This window comes from Schistocerca piceifrons, chromosome 1 (assembly GCF_021461385.2).
Source record: "Schistocerca piceifrons isolate TAMUIC-IGC-003096 chromosome 1, iqSchPice1.1, whole genome shotgun sequence".
Taxonomy (NCBI): Eukaryota; Metazoa; Arthropoda; class Insecta; order Orthoptera; family Acrididae; genus Schistocerca; species Schistocerca piceifrons.
Genome location: NC_060138.1, coordinates 429,997,027 through 430,018,784, shown reverse-complemented (window position 1 = coordinate 430,018,784; position 21,758 = coordinate 429,997,027). Strand labels below are relative to the sequence as shown.

The 21,758-nt window shown below is 40.1% G+C and overlaps 1 protein-coding gene across 1 annotated transcript in view; it reads right to left on the bottom strand.

Annotated features, from left to right (window-relative positions):
• Positions 1-8,413: 8,413 nt before the first annotated feature.
• LOC124800886 (integrator complex subunit 9) overlaps positions 8,414-21,758 on the bottom strand; it is a 110,085-nt gene continuing 96,740 nt past the window's right edge. Inside the window, exon 13 of the mRNA XM_047263031.1 lies at positions 8,414-9,291. Within this exon, the coding sequence (XP_047118987.1) occupies positions 9,172-9,291 (120 nt within the window). The 3' untranslated portion in view covers positions 8,414-9,171. The remainder of the gene's footprint in view (positions 9,292-21,758) is intronic.

Below are 21,758 nucleotides of genomic sequence, written 5' to 3'. Positions count from 1 at the left end.
GATTTAGGTTTTCCGTGATTTCCCTAAATCGTTTCAGGCAAATGCCGCGATGGTTCCTTTGAAAGGGCACGCCGATTTCCTTCCCAATCCTTCTCTAACCCGAGCTTGCGCTCCGTCTCTAATGACCTCGTTGTCGACGGGACGTTAAACACTAACCACCACCACCATCACCACCACCACCACCACCGGAAAATCAAGAAATACTACATCTACTTGGTTGCCTTGATCCAAAGCTTTCAGTATAGCATGTAAGGAAAGTGAAAGTTGGGTTTCACATGATCCATGTTTTCAAAATTCAAGCAAGTCTATCTCTGTAAAGATTGGAGGCAGAATGTTATAAATCCTCCATTGTCGATCCTCTCGAGGCAAGGAATTTGTGTGTCACTTACATATATAAGCTAATTCAGCTGGTAATTTCCTGTGCTGGCAATCCTCCTTACCATAGTATGCAATGCACACATTGTCTAAGCTGGAAGTGACCCTTCAGGACACGCTGGTAGACTGAACAGTATACGGAAGAAAAAATGTCCCAGTCAAAACTGGAGAGAGAGTACACATTCCTGAACAAAACCAACAGCACAAATTACTTTTTTTCTCCATTATAAGGGTAGTGAAAAACTTTTATGAGCGCTTATGTAAAAAGTGAAACAGGTACCAAAGTATACATAGTGTCTTATGTGTAGCAGTGAGCTCTGTGCATAGCTGTTACGAGACAGTTTGCAAGGAAAACCAACTACAAATACACATAGATAAAAATTCCACTTACTGCAATCTGGTTGATATGAGAGGCACATAGGCATTAGTTTACATCGACTCAGATTGCTTCACCCAGTAAATGAGAGCAAAGAGTTCAGAGAAATAAGACAAATGCTCTGGCAATGATTAGTAAAGCCACTGACAACAATGCAAACAGCAGGGATGAATGAGAGTAAGAACCTATGAGAATTTTTCAAAATTGTTTTGCAATGACACAAAGGGAGATTAACATGGAGTGTAGCTATTCCCTCTATATTCTATCACTTACCTTCGTACCACATTTGTGTAGCTATTTCTCTGCTTTAGCATATTACTATATATATATATATATATATAAAAAACAAAGATGAGGTGACTTACCGAACAAAAACGCTGGCAGGTCGATAGACACACAAACAAACACAAACATACACACAAAATTCAAGCTTTCGCAACAAATTGTTGCCTCATCAGGAAAGAGGGAAGGAGAGGGGAAGACGAAAGGAAGTGGGTTTTAAAGGAGAGGGTAAGGAGTCATTCCAATCCCGGGAGCGGAAAGACTTACCTTAGGGGGAAAAAAGGACAGGTATACACTCGCACACACGCACATATCCATCCACACATGTGTGGATGGATATGTGCGTGTGTGCGAGTGTATACCTGTCCTTTTTTCCCCCTAAGGTAAGTCTTTCCGCTCCCGGGATTGGAATGACTCCTTACCCTCTCCTTTAAAACCCACTTCCTTTCGTCTTCCCCTCTCCTTCCCTCTTTCCTGATGAGGCAACAGTTTGTTGCGAAAGCTTGAATTTTGTGTGTATGTTTGTGTTTGTTTGTGTGTCAATCGACCTGCCAGCGTTTTTGTTCGGTAAGTCACCTCATCTTTGTTTTTATATATAATTTTTCCCACGTGGAATGTTTCCTTCCATTATATATATATATATATATATATATATATATATATATATATATATATATATATTAACCTTGTTCATGAAAATATATAAATAGGTTCTGCAAAATGTAATTAACTATGATGCCTTTTTATTCACCAAATAAAATTTACAATTAACTTCAATAATCAGTTCATTCAACAAACAGAAAATACCAATACATGAGACAAATGGAAGTGATTTATTCTGGAAATTCCAGTATGGAGTACAAGTAATGGAAGCAGTATCCACTGGCCACATAGTTGAACACAAGACAGGCACATAAACAAGAGTGAACTCTTAGCTAAGCTAAACAATGACACTCCTCCAAGCTAAAATAGGAAATAATACCTTCTTGACTATACTGTTCTGGTACTGCAGCCCAACTATGGTGAGATGTTGTATCTGGTTAGAGGAGTAAGAAGGTGGGAGTTGAAGAGAAGGGAGGCTGGTGGCATTAGGAGGTAGAGGCAGCAATGAACAGAAAATGAATATGACAATGGTAAACTCATTTGGTTACAGGAAAGTCATATGTGATATACAAAAGAATGGAACTGAGTTGGCAAAAGGAGAGTAAACATAATACAACAAAAGAGGAGAATGCAGAGAGACCAGTGTGGGTGTAGATTAAGGAGCTGAAAAAGAGCGACGTAGGAAGGGGGGATGGAGGCAGAGATGGGTGAGTGTGGGACACAGAGTAGCTGACAGAGGCTAGAAGGACTGAGGAATTTAAGGGTATGTCATGAGGACAGTTTCATTCAACACAACCAAGAGGAAGTGGCATTGGACAGAAGGAGGTAGATGGTTTTAAAGAGCAGCCATTTAAGGCCAGCATGTCTAGCTCAAGGGCATTTTCTCTAACCCTGGTAGTCATGTTCACTCTAGGTCATAATTAAATGGTTGCCATTCATTTGGGTGGATAGTAAATTGGTGGTCTTATCTACTTAGAAGACTGTGTGGAAACTGCAACAGAGCTTATTTATGGCACAATTGCAATTTCAGCAGATGGTCTTGACCCTGATAGGTTACAGTATGTATGCAAATAAGCTGCACTGTGTGGGTGCACGGGACAGGGTTTACATCAGACTGTTTCACAGTAATATGATTCATGTGGCAAGGGATTGTGGGTAGGTGTGACATAAAGATGGAATAGGGTATTTCATAGATTGAGTGGACAACAGAAGTCCATTTCTGGAGAAAAGGATAGGATTTTGGGAAGGACAGTCTTCATTTCAGGGCACAATGAAGTTATTGAAAGCTCCTGGGAGGGACATTTGAGACATTCCACTTTGAGGTGTAACTGGATTTTTAAAAAAGCAGGGGTTGTTTAGTAGGGGGTAGCTATATATTGCACAGGACTTCTGTTTGTGGACTAGGTTTGGGGTATAGTACTCTCCATGATAAACTTACTAAGACCGGCAGCACACTGGACAAGAGATTGGTTCATTACTACAAATATGAGGACCTTGGGTGGTTAGACTGTATGGGACATATTCTATAGTGTGGAATGGATGGCAGCTATTTTAAGTGGAGATACTGTAGCTGGTTAGTAGTTCTCCTATGAAGAATGGTTTTAACATTGTCATTACAAAGAAGGAGATCAACACCCAAAGAGGCACCATGTTGAGCTGAAGATCATGTGAAATAGACAGCAGAAAATGTGTTAAGCCTTTGGGGGATATAGGATAAAATTGATCTAATATGTCATTAATTAACTTGACACAGGCAAGGGGTTTACAATTTCTGTGGCCAGGAACTAGGTGTACACGTGGACAAGGAAAAAAAAATTCCCGGATTTCCTGGTTAAAAATACACTTTCTCCCGGGTGACAGTATATTTTCCATTATCAATCCTTTGAATGGTTATGGTTTTATACACACGCGTACAATTCCCAAGGACTTTAGAAAACGAAACTCAGGAAAAAAGACACGTTTTGGAAATATCTTTGATGTGCAGCAACATGTACGCTGCATATTTTCGTATTACGAAAGCATATATTGGAATTCCACCAAACACCGCATGTTACTTTCCGAATAATTGAAATCGAGATTTCGATGCGCTTTTGTAAGCCGTTCGTAGCTCATGTCACGTGATCTCGCCAGCCGATGACAGCGGATATTCAGAGCATAGGACATGTGATGTAGTCAGCCAACAGCAACATCACTGTTAAGTAGCAAGAACACACAAACAGGGAAAGTTAATAGTTTAAATTAATATACATAGTGTTGCACATGTTTCACATATAATACTGGTCTCAAGCTGCAATACTGTTGATCTCCTTTGCGCGTGTTACACTTTAAGATGTATCACACAAATGTGCCAGAGAGCGCAGATAACAGGCGACACCGCGCTTGGGTAGGACGTAGGAAGCCCCTATGTACGTACATATAAAACACTGAAAGATCATACATTATGTCATAAAAGAAACAAGACATCAGAGAATACTGTAAGAGCATCGGAATTTCGTGAACCATATTAAAATGTGCACCTTTAAAGTGCACATTCGTATGTCCAGATTCCCAATGAAGTAGACCTCGACCTGATATTCAGCTTTTCAGTGTGGTTTTCGGGATGTAAATTTTCTTGGAGCACCAGTACTGTATTATATTATGTTTGGTTCTTTATTATAGCATAATGTCATACGTGCTAGAGAATGAAAACGTGCACTTGAAATTCAGCGAACAGTTGAAACTAGCCAGTACTGTGGAATTAAACGTTTCGTTTCAAATACATTGACTGCCTCTGCGGAAAAGATTAACAAAAGTTAAATTTCTTTAGCAAACACACAAAAATAACTTCATTGTTCCGCAAGGCGATTAGTGCTTGACTGTCAGAAAGGTGGAAATAAAATAAAATCTGAAACTAATGACATAATCTCAGCCTTCCGTAATTATGTGAATGTGTTTTAATTCACTTTATCGTTCCCTGCCACAGATATCCGTTTTGTTTTCATTTGACGTGAGAGTAAACAAAGGGGAAACAGCAGTCACTAAATGTAAACACGAGTCACGTGGAGACTACCCACTATAACTCTGCGCATCAGCCCCGGATCTATATTTGCGAACCGGGTCAATACTAAAAAAAAATCGAATTTTCAAAATATGTTCATCTTGTAGCGCACATCTTCCTGAAAAGTCTGAAACATAAAACATATGTATTCGAGGAAATGTAAGACATATTATTTGGTCATAAGTATGCCAAAGTGCAGTGCCATGCCTCTTCATAAAGCATTTTTCTACCGCACACCCAAACTATATTCAGGAGAGTGGAAATTGAAATGTCCTGTGGTGCGTCTCCTGCTCTCAGTCGGCCGATTTGACAGCCTGCCCTCTTTAAAAAAATCTCACAATTAATAGCAGATGGGATTATTTGTAATCAAGAGAACAAGAACTCTTCAGAAAATCTGAACTCTTTATTGCCTATTAGTTAATAAATTGCTGTTTTGTGTGACATAAAATTAAATATAGGATATATAAAACCAATACTGACAAGAGATAAGTAAGAAATTACACATTTCCTCAAACCTTAGCTCCTAGCATTTTTTTTCTCTCTAATCTTGCTACAGCTTTACATGTCGTGCTTTCCTTTCTGCAAACTTTTGCTACATGAAAAATCGAAATAGCATTATCTAATACTGAAAAAGCTGTCAATACAAATAATACCAAAGACTGGTGTGGTTTCTCGATCTGATTACGTCTATTTTGTCACTGCCTGCTAGATAAAACAAAACAGGCCTTTCTAATACGGCAGCAGTTCTGTAACACTCCAAATAAACGAGACTGCTTTGGCACAAGTGGCCATTTTTATAACACGACAGAATATAATCCAATAAGTACCAATATCAAATGCCTACTGGGCCTATTACAAGCAAAAACCTTTATGTTATTCATACGCACCAGATTCTCAAGCATGAGATCGAAAAGCAGTATTACAAAATTTTTATATAAATTTGGAATCGTCTAAATCTTCCATAATTTGTATGATGTCCCCGTTTCTTCTCCTTCCTCGTTCTAACAAACAATCTTGTCATCACCAATTCTGTAGCTATTGCTTCCACTGTCAAAATTTGTTCGCCGATTAACTTCACTAACCCTGCCAGAATCACAGGTTTAGTTATCCCGCGATTATTTTCCGGTTAGGCGTTATTACGTGTCCTAACATGTTTTCCACGTTACTTCCAGAATAGAACTTACGTGGCTGCTAGCCGGGGACTGTACTACTGGTCCTCACCAGTGTAGTGATCTGGCCAAAAATTTTCTGTCAAAATTTCATTTTCTTGGATACATCGAGAATATCAATAATACGTAATCTTTCTGACCTGTTATTCCTGTGAGTCGTTTATTTCCATTCTGGTAGTCTGAATCTATGGATATCGATAATTATTTTAACAATGCTGATCATTCACAAATCTAATCAACCACATAATCAGACAGCGATTGGCATTCATGCGTTCGGCTTTACTCCCTCAGCTTGTATAGCCCCGTCCCCTTTTGTCTGCGGAAAATTTATTTCTAGATGTGACGAGGATTTTCCTGACAGAGAGATCACGTACACTATGAATGCATTCCAAAGTCAACTTATGATTCACTCAGAAATCAACTTAAAATGTGCTCAAAAATGTTCCAAAACCAACAGGGAAGCGTTTCAAACTCATATGAATAATCGATAGACAAACGTGCGCTAAATGATAGGTGCTTTGTGAAACAAGTTTATTTCCTCAAGAATATGAATTTGGCACCCCTTTTTCCCCTCTAGCAGCTAGCTGCGACTGCTTGCACAGCCAACAGCCACATTCCTGTTGCCAGAAGCGGGAGAATCTACTACTCAAACGAGACTCAAATGCACATGCGCACGAGTCCGCGCGTAACTGCTAAAACAAATCAAATGTAAACAGTTGCGACTTCACGCTCATTGGAGGCAATTTGTTGTTATGAAGCAATGCATAGTCTTCCTAAAGCCTTAGACACATTTTCAATTGACAGACGCTTGCATGAGCACTGTGTGTCGTCGTTGCAAATGGCGCATCTCCTTTTCAATTTAAGTTATTTTCGTTTTTTTCTCTCGTTTATGTTTTATTGTCGAAGTATTATTCTGCAGTAGCGGGATACAATAACATCCTTTGTTAAGAGTATCGGTTCTTACCAGTCAAAATTACAAAAATTTAACTGAAAACTAAAACAATCAAAAATTCCCGGAATTCTAAAAATATCCCAGGTTTTTCCCGGTTTTCTCCCGGATGAAAAAATTCCCGGGATTTTCCCGGATCGTATACACCCTGAGGAAGGACTCCTTTCAGTGGACCACAAACAGGCTGGATATGAAGGTGCCATATGGATGCCCATAGTTCGGCCCCAGATATGTATTGTGTTCCCCTCGAAGGAAAAGAAGTCGTTGACAAGTATGTAATTGTTCATCTACTTAAGGATAAGATGACGGATAGGAAGTCGGCAGGGCAATGGCTGAGGCACTACTTGATAGGACCAAAGCCAAGGGAATGGAGGGTGGTAACTGGAAAATAAAGTTATGTCAACAGTGATAGAACCATGTGGCAATGGGATAAGGATGGTAGAGAGGTATTTAAGGAGTAGTAGGTGTCCTTACATAGGAAGTTAGGCTCTGCACAATTTGTTGGAGATCTTGGGTAATGAAGGAAGAGATTCTGTGGATTTTAATAAACATAATAGATGGTGGGTGTGCAGGTGGTGGTTGGGTGAGAAAGATGGGTTCTAGGATGGGTCTATGAATTTGAGTAAGGATTTGAGGTAGGGTTGGTCTTCTGGGATGACATCTCTGTCACAGGGCTTACAGGTGCACAAATCAGACGGCTGGTGATTTAAGTTGGGAGAGGGAAGGTTCAGTAATGTTCACCACTTTTAAGAGGGATTATTAGTAAAATAAAATTTCCACTGTAAAGATCAGGCAAAAGAGGTTAGATCTTTGACCAGTCCAACACGACTGAATTTGGATACACGGCTTTAGGTGGAATCTTTGAAAATCACTTCTCAGTCTTAGTGGATAGGTTAAAAACTGTGCTCAAACTTCATTGCCGCTTGGGATTAGCTGAGTGGTCTAAGGCTCTGCAGTCAGGGGCTGTGCGGCTGGTCCTGGCGGAGGCTCGAGTCCTCCCTCGGGCATGGGTGTGTGTGTTTGTCCTTAGGATAATTTAGGTTAAGTAGTGTGTAAGCTTAGGGACTGATGACCTTAGCAGTCCCATTAGATTTCACACACACACACAAACTTCATTTGGGTTCCGTGTTTCATGATATATTGGAAGAGAGCTTCTTTTCGGGTGTAACAGATGAAGGAGCCCAGACAGGAAGAGAATGGGTGCTGTAGAGGATTGAGGGGAGTGAATGGGAAGGACATTCTCTAAGGGTAGCACAGATCTTGTTGGGTAGTTTCATTCCAAAACTAGAGCAGGAGCATGATAGTGTATTTACAATGTATCTTATGAAGGAGCAGATGTACATCAGCAATGTGGTAACACAGCATTTTGTTCCTGTAGGATCAGGTTTGAGATGGACTGGGACTAGCAGACTGTGAAGGATCGGAGGTTGTTCTGAAAGGAGAGATTTAGTCCAAAAACTGGAATTTTGATAGTTAGGCCATTGAAGGCAGAAAGGGGGGAGGGTGGGAACACAGGAATTCCATGGGTTAGGCAGCATTTCAGGAACACCATTCAATGTCAAATGATTCTCAGAATGTCACCAGAGTTTCTGATTTCTATTAAGAGTCAAGAAAATACGTGATACGTTTGCAACATTTTTATTACATTGTCAGATAAGTACAGCAATTTTATACAAACCCACAAATTTACAACAAATTCGAAGTTAAATTTGTCAGAGAAACTTCGTATAATTTAAATAGTCTTATACCTAAATACATATAAGTAAAAAAATATTTCTAAATTACTGATTAATTTCTCCTTTTTCATAAAATATATTAGATTTTATCTGTAAAGGAAAGTTTGATAGCTATCTGTATTGCAAATAAAACTGAGTGAGGAAATAAAAAGTGATTCATCAGAAAAAAGGCATGTCAATAAATTTTTGTTCAATCATAATCAGAAAGATCATGTGTTTTTGTTCCTTTCTTCTGATGCTGAATAAATGAAGACGTTCACGTAAAAACGGGTTAACCCTGTAATGTAAAAGCTTAGAGAAAAGTGTTGCTATCTGTTGCCAGGTATGGAAACTAACAAACTTGGCATTGGTCTCACACTAAATATCACATTAGGACATTTACTGGTGAGACCAATGTCAATTTTGATAGTTCCTGTACCCAGCAACAGATGGCAACACTTTTCTCCAAGCTTTTACATTTCAGGGTTAGCCCATTTTCCCACGCTTGTCTTCAAATGTACTTGAATCTGAAAAGTTACTTACAGTTTTTTCTATCTGACACAAACTGTTGTATATACAAGATGACTCATTCACTTTGTCATAAGAACTAAACAAAAAATTGTTGTCTTCATGAAACTTAGAATGATGAAATACATCACAAACGATCAAAATTTGTTAAGACATTGAAGAAGAATGGTACGCAGCTTCTGCCTCAGTTGTATGTCTCCATCACAAATTATATGAGTTGATGCATCCTCCACCTGGATTAAAGTATCTTCATTTGGCTGCAACAAAAAGAGAACATATAACATATATTTACACTCAACTTCTACATGTGAAACTGATAATCACATCTACCACACAGAAAATGCACATCCATGGAAAAGTTATACATCATGATAACAGCACACCATACCATATTAAAATGAATTCAGCTTCAAAATACTACTTAGAAAAAAAATAATTGCAGTAGCCGAAATTCTGGGATAGGAACAAACATGAAAATGATGAGGAACGATCACTCACATGCTGATTAATGGAGGGTGGGATATAGGCACAGGTATATGCTTGCACCTACTTCCATGACCACGCATACTGGAACTGCCACATAGATCAGCATTTTGGTGTCTGTGTACGAGGCTGTTTGTAATAAAGGTGGTACCTACACATGAACTACAACAGTCAGTGAGAATACTTGATCCTCTGTGCCACCTTCCTACCATTCTGCACATTAGTGATTGCTTGTCCTGACCTACAATATACTTATTAAGATTTCTTTTCTCTAAAATGAACAATCATAATTTACTTTGTTTCCCCTGTTAAATTGAGTATCATTTATACAAATGTTAGGTTACAACAGTAAAACAAAATGTATTATTTTTTATTGCAACTGTTTCCTGTGAAACAGACAAAATTGCACTGCTTTCTCTCTAAATATTCTGTATCTGTATCACTAATACTTCTACTAAGTTGACACAAATAGCTGTACAACAAAAGAAAGTTTATTTTTCTTTTTTATATTACTGCAATGATCTGTCACTAACAACAGAGAAATCAATTAATGTTAATGTTAAACACTATTGTTTAACTTTCTAGCTTGTGCCCTCAGTAAGAACAATGATTACCTTTCCTCATGTGTACAATGCTGTATTTAAGATAACACACTCTCATTAGCATTGAACAAAGATTAGCATTTAACATCACAAACGAGGTCATTAGACACTGAACACTTGGATATTGAAGGATGGGGAAGGAAATTGGCCATGCCTTTTCAAAGGAACGTTCCTGGCATTTGTCTTAAGCACTTTAGTTAAATCACTGAAAACCTAAATCTGGAGGGTCTGACAGGGATTTGAACCATATTCCTCCAAAATGCGAATCCAGTGTGCTAACCCCAGTCATTAGAATTGGTTTCATGACTTTGATGTTGTCATCATAAACTGGCATAAATCGTAATTAGTATTTGTTGGAAAGATATCATATTTTGCAGAGAGATGCGGGCAATATGAATAGATCTTTGACTGTGTGGGTCCACAAAATAACTTGCACAAAAACTATCTTTACTTCTTGTTGCTGACTGAAGTACACTGAGGATGCTCTACTTCAACAGGCTTCTGATGACTTTCAATTTCTGCATTATATATATTTAAAAAAAAAAAAGTAAGAGGCACTGCAGTGCTGGCACATAACAGAAGAAAAAAATTACACTGATAAAATGGCGATCATGGAAAACATAACTTCAATACTGTAAAATAGAAATTTGAACAAGTTTTTACAGTCACAATTAATCCACTCACTAAGCCCTCAATGCTAACTTAAGAGATTCAATTATAACCTCCCTTTCGCTTACAACTCAGCAAAATAACTATGTAACTATGTTACAAACAAGAATGTTGCCACTGTATATTATTGCTGGCAGCAATGGTCATGAGAATGTACAGTCGCAAGAAGGCCACGCTCCAAACAGCCATGTGGCGCTACTGAGAGAGAAGACCATGTTTGGCTCGGTTGAAAAGTACCGCATCTGCAGCAGCAATTTCAGCAGCACTTGTCAGCACATTGACACACTGAACTGTTACAAATCTACTACTTCAAGGACAGCTCCGAGCCAGATGCCCCGTCACATGCAATCCAGTGACCCCAAATCACTGCCATTTGTGACTTCAATTGGGTCAAGCAAGACCTCATTGGAGGGCAGGGTGTTCTGCCTCAGTGGCAGTGATGGCCATGTAGGGGGATGCCAGTTGAGGGTCTGCAAACAACCTGTCTGCTTGCTAGTCACGTTGGTCTGTACAGAGGTTATCGTCTGGGGTGCAATTTCGTATCACAGCAGAAGCACTCTTGTAGTTATCCCACACACCCTGACAGCGAATCTGTCCATCAATATCGTGATTCGACCCATTGTGCTGCCATTCTGAACAACATTCCAGAGAGCATTCTATTTCCAACAGTATAATGATCACCCACATACAGCTGTTTTAACCCAACATGCTCTATACGGTGTCAAAATGTTGCCTTGGCCTACTCGATCACCCAGTCTGTCTACAATAGAGCACATTATCGGGTGAAAACTCCAGCATCGTCCACAAACAGCATTAACTGTCCCTGTATTGATCAACTAAAGTGCGCGTCATTTATGACGGCGGCCGAGTTCAGGTTCGTTCTGCGCATCTGACGTCACAAAACACAGTCAGCCAATCAACAGAGAACGACGTTGCCAGAGCTCGACTGCAGTGCAGAGCAGGGACGAGTGTTCAGTTTTAGAGACGTTCAGTCATAATTAAAGTAATTGAACAAAAGCAATGTCTTGATAGCAGACTTTCATTTATAGAAAGTTTGGAAAAAGCATTCTTTATACCAGCTGCTTCATATTCTATTAATTAATTAAAGCAAACAAGCAATAAGCCTCCTAATTCAGGCGATAGCAAAGAAAGGTGTTTGTATCATTCTTACTAACCGCTTTTTCGCAATAAAGAACAGCGGTAATTGTTTATTTCCTATTGTACTTTGACAAAACGTCAGTAATTCATAATCATACCAACAGTGTTTGAGTGTATTTTGCGCGATATTTTAAAGTCCTCCGTGGGATATATTCAATGACGAGCTGCGTTAGCGTAATGGTTAAAGTGTGCGTGCTTAATATTTTCTTTATTTAAAAACAATATTAAAGTGTCTTACTTCATGAATTTTATTCGTTTGAATGTAATTTTTTGAAATTTCTAGTGGCAACAAAAATCGACCATATGGAAAGTATACGCTATGGACTTTTACCTCTGCAAACTCTTCAAAATTTCGTGCAATGGTTTACTACATCTAATGCTGCACAATAACTGCATTGAACATCGAAACAAAATTAAGTCATTTATGGGGGGAAGGTATCAGTCAAGATGATGGGTAAAAATCAAATTTTTGGGCCAAACAGATTTTGTGAAATCAAATGATAAATTGTGTCAAAGCAGTCGAAACACCATGTGTCTGCACAGGTGAGCAGTGCAATGATGACAAAATCGCGCACATCGCGGAATACAGGGAGCACGTCTCTGTAGCAGTGAGGGGGTTAATGCGGCCGTGGTGATTTTACTTCATAAACAGCGCGCTCCCCCCTAAACGTAAGTTTGCGAACAATACTATGGCGCTGCTTCTCTTGGCGCGTACAACTGGCAATGCAGCAATCTCCCGTGTCTGGGCGGGCATGCGCGAACCGCCAAGATAAAAAGAGTTGAACTATAAGTGCAACAGGCATGTAACTCCATCCCACAAACTGACACTAAGCACATGTACAGCTCAACGCATGAACGTCTGCAGGCTTGCATTCAACATTCTGGCATTATTAATGCACCAGCATTTCACAATTGCAAGGGCTTATCTCACACTTACATTAACCTGCGATCTTACAATGTTAATTACTTAAGTACGTTACCTGGGCAAATGTGTTCCCAAAATTTAATTCTATGTTATCTTTTGATGTTGCAGTTTCTTTGTGTGTGTGTGTGTGTGTGTGTGTGTGTGTGTGTGTGTGTGTGTGTGTGTGTGCGCGCGCGCGTTTTTTTTTTTTTTTTTTGAATTTTATGTGGCGAAACTCTTGCCAGTTTTTTTAAATAAAACAAACATTATTAACATTCTACATCTTTGTTCTTCATGTCTACACATTCATTTGTCAACACAACCACCGTGGAGACGAACACGTTTGTTTCAACAAGAGAGTGTTTTGTTGATACCTTCACTGTATTTGAATGTTTGACTTTGTTGAACAAGCCACAACCTCACCCTATTTACACCCTCTCATCACTATCAAAGTGAAGTCTTCTAAGGTGTTCTTCCTTCAACAGTACACATTATCAGAATATTTGGAAATTTCCATTACGAGTGTAGGGAAAGATCTTCAGAGAGCCTTCGTCCTCACAAAACCTTCGTCCTCACAAAACCTTCGTCCTCACAAAACCTTCGTCCTCACAAAACCTTCGTCCTCACAAAACCTTCGTCATCACAAAACCTTCGTCATCACAAAACCTTCGTCATCACAAAACCTTCGTCATCACAAAACCTTCGTCATCACAAAACCTTCGTCATCACAAAACCTTCATCCTCACAAAACCTTCATCCTCACAAAACCTTCATCCTCACAAAACCTTCATCCTCACAAAACCTTCATCCTCACAAAACCTTCATCCTCACAAAACCTTCATCCTCACAGTACATAACTACTGTATATTCAAGTAATTGTAAATAGGTAATATGGGACCCATCCAATATGATCTGACTATAATTTTTTAGAAAAATCTAGTGTTCAATCACATTCAGCACTAATATTTCAAATAAAAATTGGGACATTTGTTAAAAGGAGTTATTTTGAAACTACCATCAGCACATTCGAGTAAGGACAGACAATTAACCAAGGTTCAGGACACCATTTTGCTACCTGGAGTGGAAAATCACCCTTAAATGGAAGAAAAAATGCATACATTTATTTCTTTTCTATCAATTTTAGAGGTAAACCCATCCCCTTTAAACTTCACCAGATGGAGAACACTCATACGCACTATCAGGAAGAGGACGAGTAATGAATAAGAGTAATACTTTGTGAATCAAGGCAAAAAAGTTTAAAAGTTTAAATATAGTAAAGAAACAATAAAACCAAACAGGAAGTGGACAAGCAGTAATAAGATTCAGTAATGATGGGTCAAGTTAAATGAAGAATGAAGTTTTGTCAGGTGACTACTGCACAATAACATTCTTTATGATGATAATACAACTGTGAAGCACAGAGGGCTCAGAGCCTTTAAGTGGATATTTCCTGTGCTGAAAGCCAAAACTACTCCAAATGTGTCCTGAATCACCATTATGTTCTGCAGAATTGAAGCCTCTGAGGAGAGATTTAATTTTATTATCCTCCCATCCATTTGCTGATGTGAGACATCTGCAACAGTGACAAGTATGTTGAGGACCTAGATTGTTCCCAGCTATGACCCCTCCTGGTTTTCTGATTCTTTACTTCATTTATTACTTCAGTGGAAATGATGAAGACTTATTGCATTTATCAGGAAGAACCAAACTGTGACCTACAATAAAAATTTGTTTGCAGCCTTTGCTGACAGTATAGGAGAGAACAGATTCTACTGAAATTCCATTACTACTGATTCCAATGCAGCTGCAGTGGTTCAGTTGGTAAAATCTAGAATCCTCTTTAGGCAAAACATTTTGGGCCATGAAACAAAAGAAGATCCCAATACTTGAGATTCTAGAGGTTGATAGATTTTTCTGGCTTCAAAATGCAGTGATCTCTATAACATTCAATAATTGCAGGACACCTTAGCATGGCCGAGTGAGTCTGTGTATGTCCTGACAAAGAAAATACTATACTTTTGCCTCCCAAAATAAGCAAGGAAAGTAATGGCACATATTAACAATATTTTTAAGTAAATAATAACTATTACATAGTTTAAATGTTCGATATCAAATAAAACTTAAAACTGATAAATTTTTTTTTTCTTCTTCTCAGTTTATGTCTCACTTTAGGTCAGAGACTGATGGTTTGCATATTATCTTCCACCTTGGACAATTTTTAGCATATTGAGTGATAACTCCCAATCAAGTCAGACTTTTCTTCACATAATTAATGATAGCATAAAAATAATAAAAGTCTCTCACAACTAGATATCTTAGCTGCTGGTAAATCTTACATGTTGTATGGTTATGGTCCATAAAACTTTTGCATTACTTGTTTTGTCCAGAGCTGTGCTGAACATCTTCTGAGGTGCCCCTGCTTTGAGTTCCCAACCACCTTACCTACCATAGCCCACATAGCCACTGTCCAGCCATAAAGCAACACCCCTCACGTGACTCAGTACCACCCATGACCGGAGCAGCAACTGAGTCTCATTCTCCACCAGAGATTCAGACTACCTGAAATCATGCTCTGAAATGAAAAGTATCCTCCCCTCTCCTCCCATGGTGGCATTCCACTGTCCATCCCAGTTATACAATCTCTGTCCATTCTTCCCCTGCTCCCAATCCACATGCATCTACGTTTACATCTACATCTACATATATACTCTGCAAGCCACTGTTAGGTGCATGGTGGAGGGTACCCTGAACTACTAACAGTCATTCCTTTCCTGTTTCACTTGCAAATAGAGGAAGGAAAAAATCGATTGTTTTTCCAACTCATTCACATTAAGTCACTTTTTTTACACAGTTAGAGCAATTTGCCATTTATAACACCAACTAGAAATTCTGTCCATGTCACTCAAGAATGACACTTTCATGCAAACCACAGTATCATCGGCAAACAGCCATAAATTGCTGCTCACCTCGTAAGTCAGCTCATTTATGTACAAAGAGAATAAGAGCAGTCTTATCACACTCCCCTGAGGCACTCCTGATAATACCCATGACTCTGATGAACAATCGCCGACAAAGACAATGTACTGCATGTATTACTTAAGAAGTCTTCATGCCACTCACATGTGAGAGAACCTATTCCACATTGTAACGTCACCAGTTTTGATAGTTGATAGATTAGTATTGATCGGCCCTGGCTAAAACTCGGCGGTAGTCAGTAGAGCGATGATACTGTTATTAGGTAAAGACGACGTTACAAAAAACAGTGCTGAACTGAACTCTCGATGTGTGCGTGATATTTACTTCACCAATTGTGACCAATATTACGCTACTCGTCATAATTAACTCGTTTATATTCGATGGTTTAACAGTTGCTATTAAAATATTAATGATAAATTCAATTCAGTTCCACCGACACCAACTTCCCCATAGTTTGGTTGTAATTTCAAATCTCTAATAACTCGTAACATTGCGATTGCTTTCTAACGTCAAAGAGTTTCTATATATGCACCGAGCTCTTCAGTCAAATATTATCGCAGCACGCAAAAGATTACAGTTATGTCTCTAAACAATTTTGTAATTTGGAATCACAAATGTGTAAATTGGCACGAAAGGGTGGTTTGTTTGTTTCACAATAACAATCACTTCCTAAAAAGGCCGTGAGGAAGAAGCTTTCCCAAGTGATGGTGGTGGTGGTGGGGGGGGGGGGGGGGGGGATTTTCTAATTGTCTGCTTTAAAGCTATTGCCAAGTTACAGAGCCCATTTGCAATTATGAATGAAGTTAATTGTCTATCACTGTTCAATGCCTAACTAGAGTTGAGTATGAGTTATCTAATTAAAAAGTTCACTTCAGTCTAATATATGGTAGTCCTCTATCTGAATGCTAAACTATGTTATAGTTGAAGTCAATGTTTCATTTCACTGCATCATAGTAGATCGCAATTATCAATCCTCAAAAAACAATCTAACCACGCTTACATATACAGGTATTCAAATAAATCTTACCAGCTTCGGCTAACTCTCTTAACGTAGTGACAATGGATCAAATTTTCCTTAGCCATTACTCACAATTCTCAAAGTGTACTCACACGAAGTATTCTTTGAGATCGTTGGTTCTACTTTGCTAATTTTAATTATAATGATTTTGCGATTTACTATGATTTTGAGTTTGAGTTTACTGAGATTCTATCTTTCTTTTGTAAGCTGATAAATTACTAAGTATAAGATTCTTATTTCAATTACTGGTTATTATCTAAATAATAGTGTTAAATGGAACTTTGGTTACTTGTTCACTTTTCATGGAATTTGGAGTTTGTTTTGGGGAAATTTTTGGGGTATCGGTGGCTATTTTTTCTCTTTTCATTTTTCGTCTGAGAAAGTGGCATTACAACATGCTAGTAAACTTTGTTAACAGCCTGCAGTGAAGCACAGTGTCAAACGTCAAATGCTTTCTGGAAATCTAAGAATATGGTATTTGCCTGTTGCCCTTCATCCATGGTTCACATGGAAGAGCTTGCTGGATATCATGTGAGAAAAGGGCAAGCTGAGTTTCACATGAGTGACATTTTCTAAATCTGCGAGATGCCTTTAATAGGTTCCACAACGAAACATTGTCTCGAAATTTGGTAGAAAATCCGAAGAAATTCTGGTCCTATGTAAAGTACACAAGCGGTAAGACGCAGTCAATACCTTCGCTGCGCAGTGCCGATGGTACTGTTACCGACGACTGTGCCGCTACAGCGGAGTATTGAATGCAGTTTTCCGAAATTCCTTCACCAGGGAAGATGAATCGAATATTCCAGAATTTGAAGCACGAACAGCTGATAGCACGAGTTTCTTAGAAGTAGATACCTTAGGGATTGCGAAGCAACTCAAATCGCTTGATACGGGCAAGTCTTCAGGTCCAGATTGTATACCCATTAGGTTCCTTTCAGATTACGCTGATACAATAGCTCCCTACTTAGCAATCATATACAACCGCTCACTCACCGATAGATCTGTACCTACAGATTGGAAAATTGTGCAGGTCGCACCAGTGTTTAAGAAGGGTAGCAGGAGTAATCCATCTAACTACAGACCTATATCATTGACGTCGGTTTGCAGTAGGGTTTTGGAGCATATACTGTATTCAAACATTATGAATCACCTCGAAGGGAACGAACTATTGATACGTAATCAGCATGGTTTCAGAAAACATCGTTCTTGTGCAATGCAGCTAGCTCTTTATTCGCACGAAGTAATGGCCGTTATCGACAGGGGATCTCAAGTTGATTCCGTATTTCTAGATTTCCGGAAAGCTTTTGACACCGTTCCTCACAAGCGACTTCTAATCAAGCTGCGGGCCTATCTCAGTTGTGCGACTGGATTCGTGATTTCCTGTCAGGAGGGTCGCAGTTCGTAGTAATAGATGGCAAATCATCGAGTAAAACTGAAGTGATATCAGGTGTTCCCCAGGGAAGCGTCCTGGGACCTCTGCTGTTCCTGATCTATATAAATGACCTGGGTGACAATCTGAGCAGTTCTCTTATGTTGTTCGCAGATGATGCTGTAATTTCTACATCTACATCTACATCTACATTGATACTCCGCAAGCCACCCAACGGTGTGTGGCGGAGGGCACTTTACGTGCCTGTGTCATTACCTCCCTTTCCTGTTCCAGTCGCGTATGGTTCGCGGGAAGAACGACTGTCTGAAAGCCTCCGTGCGCGCTCTAATCTCTCTAATTTTACATTCGTGATCTCCTCGGGAGGTATAAGTAGGGGGAAGCAATATATTCGATACCTCATCCAGAAACGCACCCTCTCGAAACCTGGCGAGCAAGCTACACCGCGATGCAGAGCGCCTCTCTTGCAGAGTCTGCCACTTGAGTTTATTAAACATCTCCGTAACGCTATCACGGTTACCAAATAACCCTGTGACGAAACGCGCCGCTCTTCTTTGGATCTTCTCTATCTCCTCCGTCAGACCGATCTGGTATGGATCCCACACTGATGAGCAATACTCAAGTATAGGTCGAACGAGTGTTTTGTAAGCCACCTCCTTTGTTGATGGACTACATTTTCTAAGCACTCTCCCAATGAATCTCAACCTGGTACCCGCCTTACCAACAATTAATTTTATATGATCATTCCACTTCAAATCGTTCCGCACGCACACTCCCAGATATTTTACAGAAGTAACTGCTACCAGTGTTTGTTCCGCTATCATATAATCATACAATAAAGGATCCTTCTTTCTATGTATTCGCAATACATTACATTTGTCTATGTTAAGGGTCAGTTGCCACTCCCTGCACCAAGTGCCTATCCGCTGCAGATCTTCCTGTATTTCGCTACAATTTTCTAATGCTGCAACTTCTCTGTATACTACAGCATCATCCGTGAAAAGCCGCATGGAACTTCCGACACCATCTACTAGGTCATTTATATATATTGTGAAAAGCAATGGTCCCATAACACTCCCCTGTGGCACGCTAGAGGTTACTTTAACGTCTGTAGATGTCTCTCCATTGATAACAACATGCTGTGTTCTGTTTGCTAAAAACTCTTCAATCCAGCCACACAGCTGGTCTGATATTCCGTAGGCTCTTACTTTGTTTATCAGGCGACAGTGCGGAACTGTATCAAACGCTTTCCGGAAGTCAAGAAAAATAGCATCTGCCTGGGAGCCTGTATCTAATATTTTCTGGGTCTCATGAACAAATAAAGCGAGTTGGGTCTCACACGATCGCTGTTTCCGGAATCCATGTTGATTCCTACATAGTAGATTCTGGGTTTCCAGAAATGACATGATACGCGAGCAAAAAACATGTTCTAAAATTCTACAAGAGATCGACGTCAGAGATATAGGTCTATAGTTTTGCGCATCTGCTCGACGACCCTTCTTGAAGACTGGGACTACCTGTGCTCTTTTCCAATCATTTGGAACCCTCCGTTCCTCTAGAGACTTGCGGTACACGGCTGTTAGAAGGGGGGCAAGTTCTTTCGCGTACTCTGTGTAGAATCGAATTGGTATCCCATCAGGTCCAGTGGACTTTCCTCTATTGAGTAATTCCAGTTGCTTTTCTATTCCTTGGACACTTATTTCGATGTCAGCCATTTTTTCGTTTGTGCGAGGATTTAGAGAAGGAACTGCAGTGCGGTCTTCCTCTGTGAAACAGCTTTGGACAAAGGTGTTTAGTATTTCAGCTTTACGCGTGTCATCCTCTGTTTCAATCCCATCATCATCCCGTAGTGTCTGGATATGCTGTTTTGAGCCACTTACTGATTTAATGCAAGACCAGAACTTCCTAGGATTTTCTGTCAAGTCGGTACATAGAATTTTACTTTCGAATTCACTGAACGCTTCACGCATAGCCCTCCTTACGCTAACTTTGACATCGTTTAGCTTCTGTTTGTCTGAGAGGTTTTGGCTGCGTTTAAACTTGGAGTGGAGCTCTCTTTGCTTTTGCGGTAGTTTCCTAACTTTGTTGTTGTACCACGGTGGGTTTTTCCCGTCCCTCACAGTTTTACTCGGCATGTACCTGTCTAAAACGCATTTTACGATTGCCTTGAACTTTTTCCATAAACACTCAACATTGTCAGTGTCGGAACAGAAATTTTCGTTTTGATCTGTTAGGTAGTCTGAAATCTGCCTTCTATTACTCTTGCTAAACAGATAAACCTTCCTCCCTTTTTTTATATTCCTATTAACTTCCATATTCAGGGATGCTGCAACGGCCTTATGATCACTGATTCCCTGTTCTGTACATACAGAGTCGAAAAGTTCGGGGTCTGTTTGTTATCAGTAGGTCCAAGATGTTATCTCCACGAGTCGGTTCTCTGTTTAATTGCTCGAGGTGATTTTCGGATAGTGCACTCAGTATAATGTCACTCGATGCTCTGTCCCTACCACCCGTCCTAAACATCTGAGTGTCCCAGTCTATATCTGGTAAATTGAAATCTCCACCTAAGACTATAACATGCTGAGAAAATTTATGTGAAATGTATTCCAAATTTTCTCTCAGTTGTTCTGCCACTAATGCTACTGAGTCGGGAGGTCGGTAAAAGGAGCCAATTATTAACCTAGTTCGGTTGTTTAGTGTAACCTCCACCCATAATAATTCACAGGAACTATCCACTTCTACTTCACTACAGGATAAACTACTACTAACAGCGACGAACACTCCACCACCGGTTGCATGCACTCTATCCTTTCTAAACACCGTCTGTACCTTTGTAAAAATTTCGGCAGAATTTATCTCTGGCTTAAGCCAGCTTTCTGTACCTATAACGATTTCAGCTTCGGTGCTTTCTATCAGCGCTCCGGTACTTTACCAACGCAGCTTCGACAGTTGACAATTACAATACCGATTGCTGCTTGGTCCCCGCATGTCCTGACTTTGCCCCGCACCCGTTGAGGCTGTTGCCCTTTCTGTACTTGCCCAAGGCCATCTAACCTAAAAACCACCCAGCCCACGCCACACAACCCCTGCTACCCGTGTAGCCGCTTGTTGCGTGTAGTGGACTCCTGACCTATCCAGCGGAACCCGAAACCCCACCACCCTATGGCGCAAGTCGAGGAATCTGCAGCCCACACGGTCGCAGAACCGTCTCAGCCTCTGATTCAGACCCTCCACTCGGCTCTGTACCAAAGGTCCGCAGTCAGTCCTGTCGACGATGCTGCAGATGGTGAGCTCTGCTTTCATCCCGCTAGCGAGACTGGTAGTCTTCACCAAATCAGATAGCCGCCGGAAGCCAGAGAGGATTTCCTCCGATCCATAGCGACACACATCATTGGTGCCGACATGAGCGACCACCTGCAGATGGGTGCACCCTGTACCCTTCATGGCATCCGGAAGGACCCTTTCCACATCTGGAATGACTCCCCCCGGTATGCACACGGAGTGCACATTGGTTTTCTTCCCCTCTC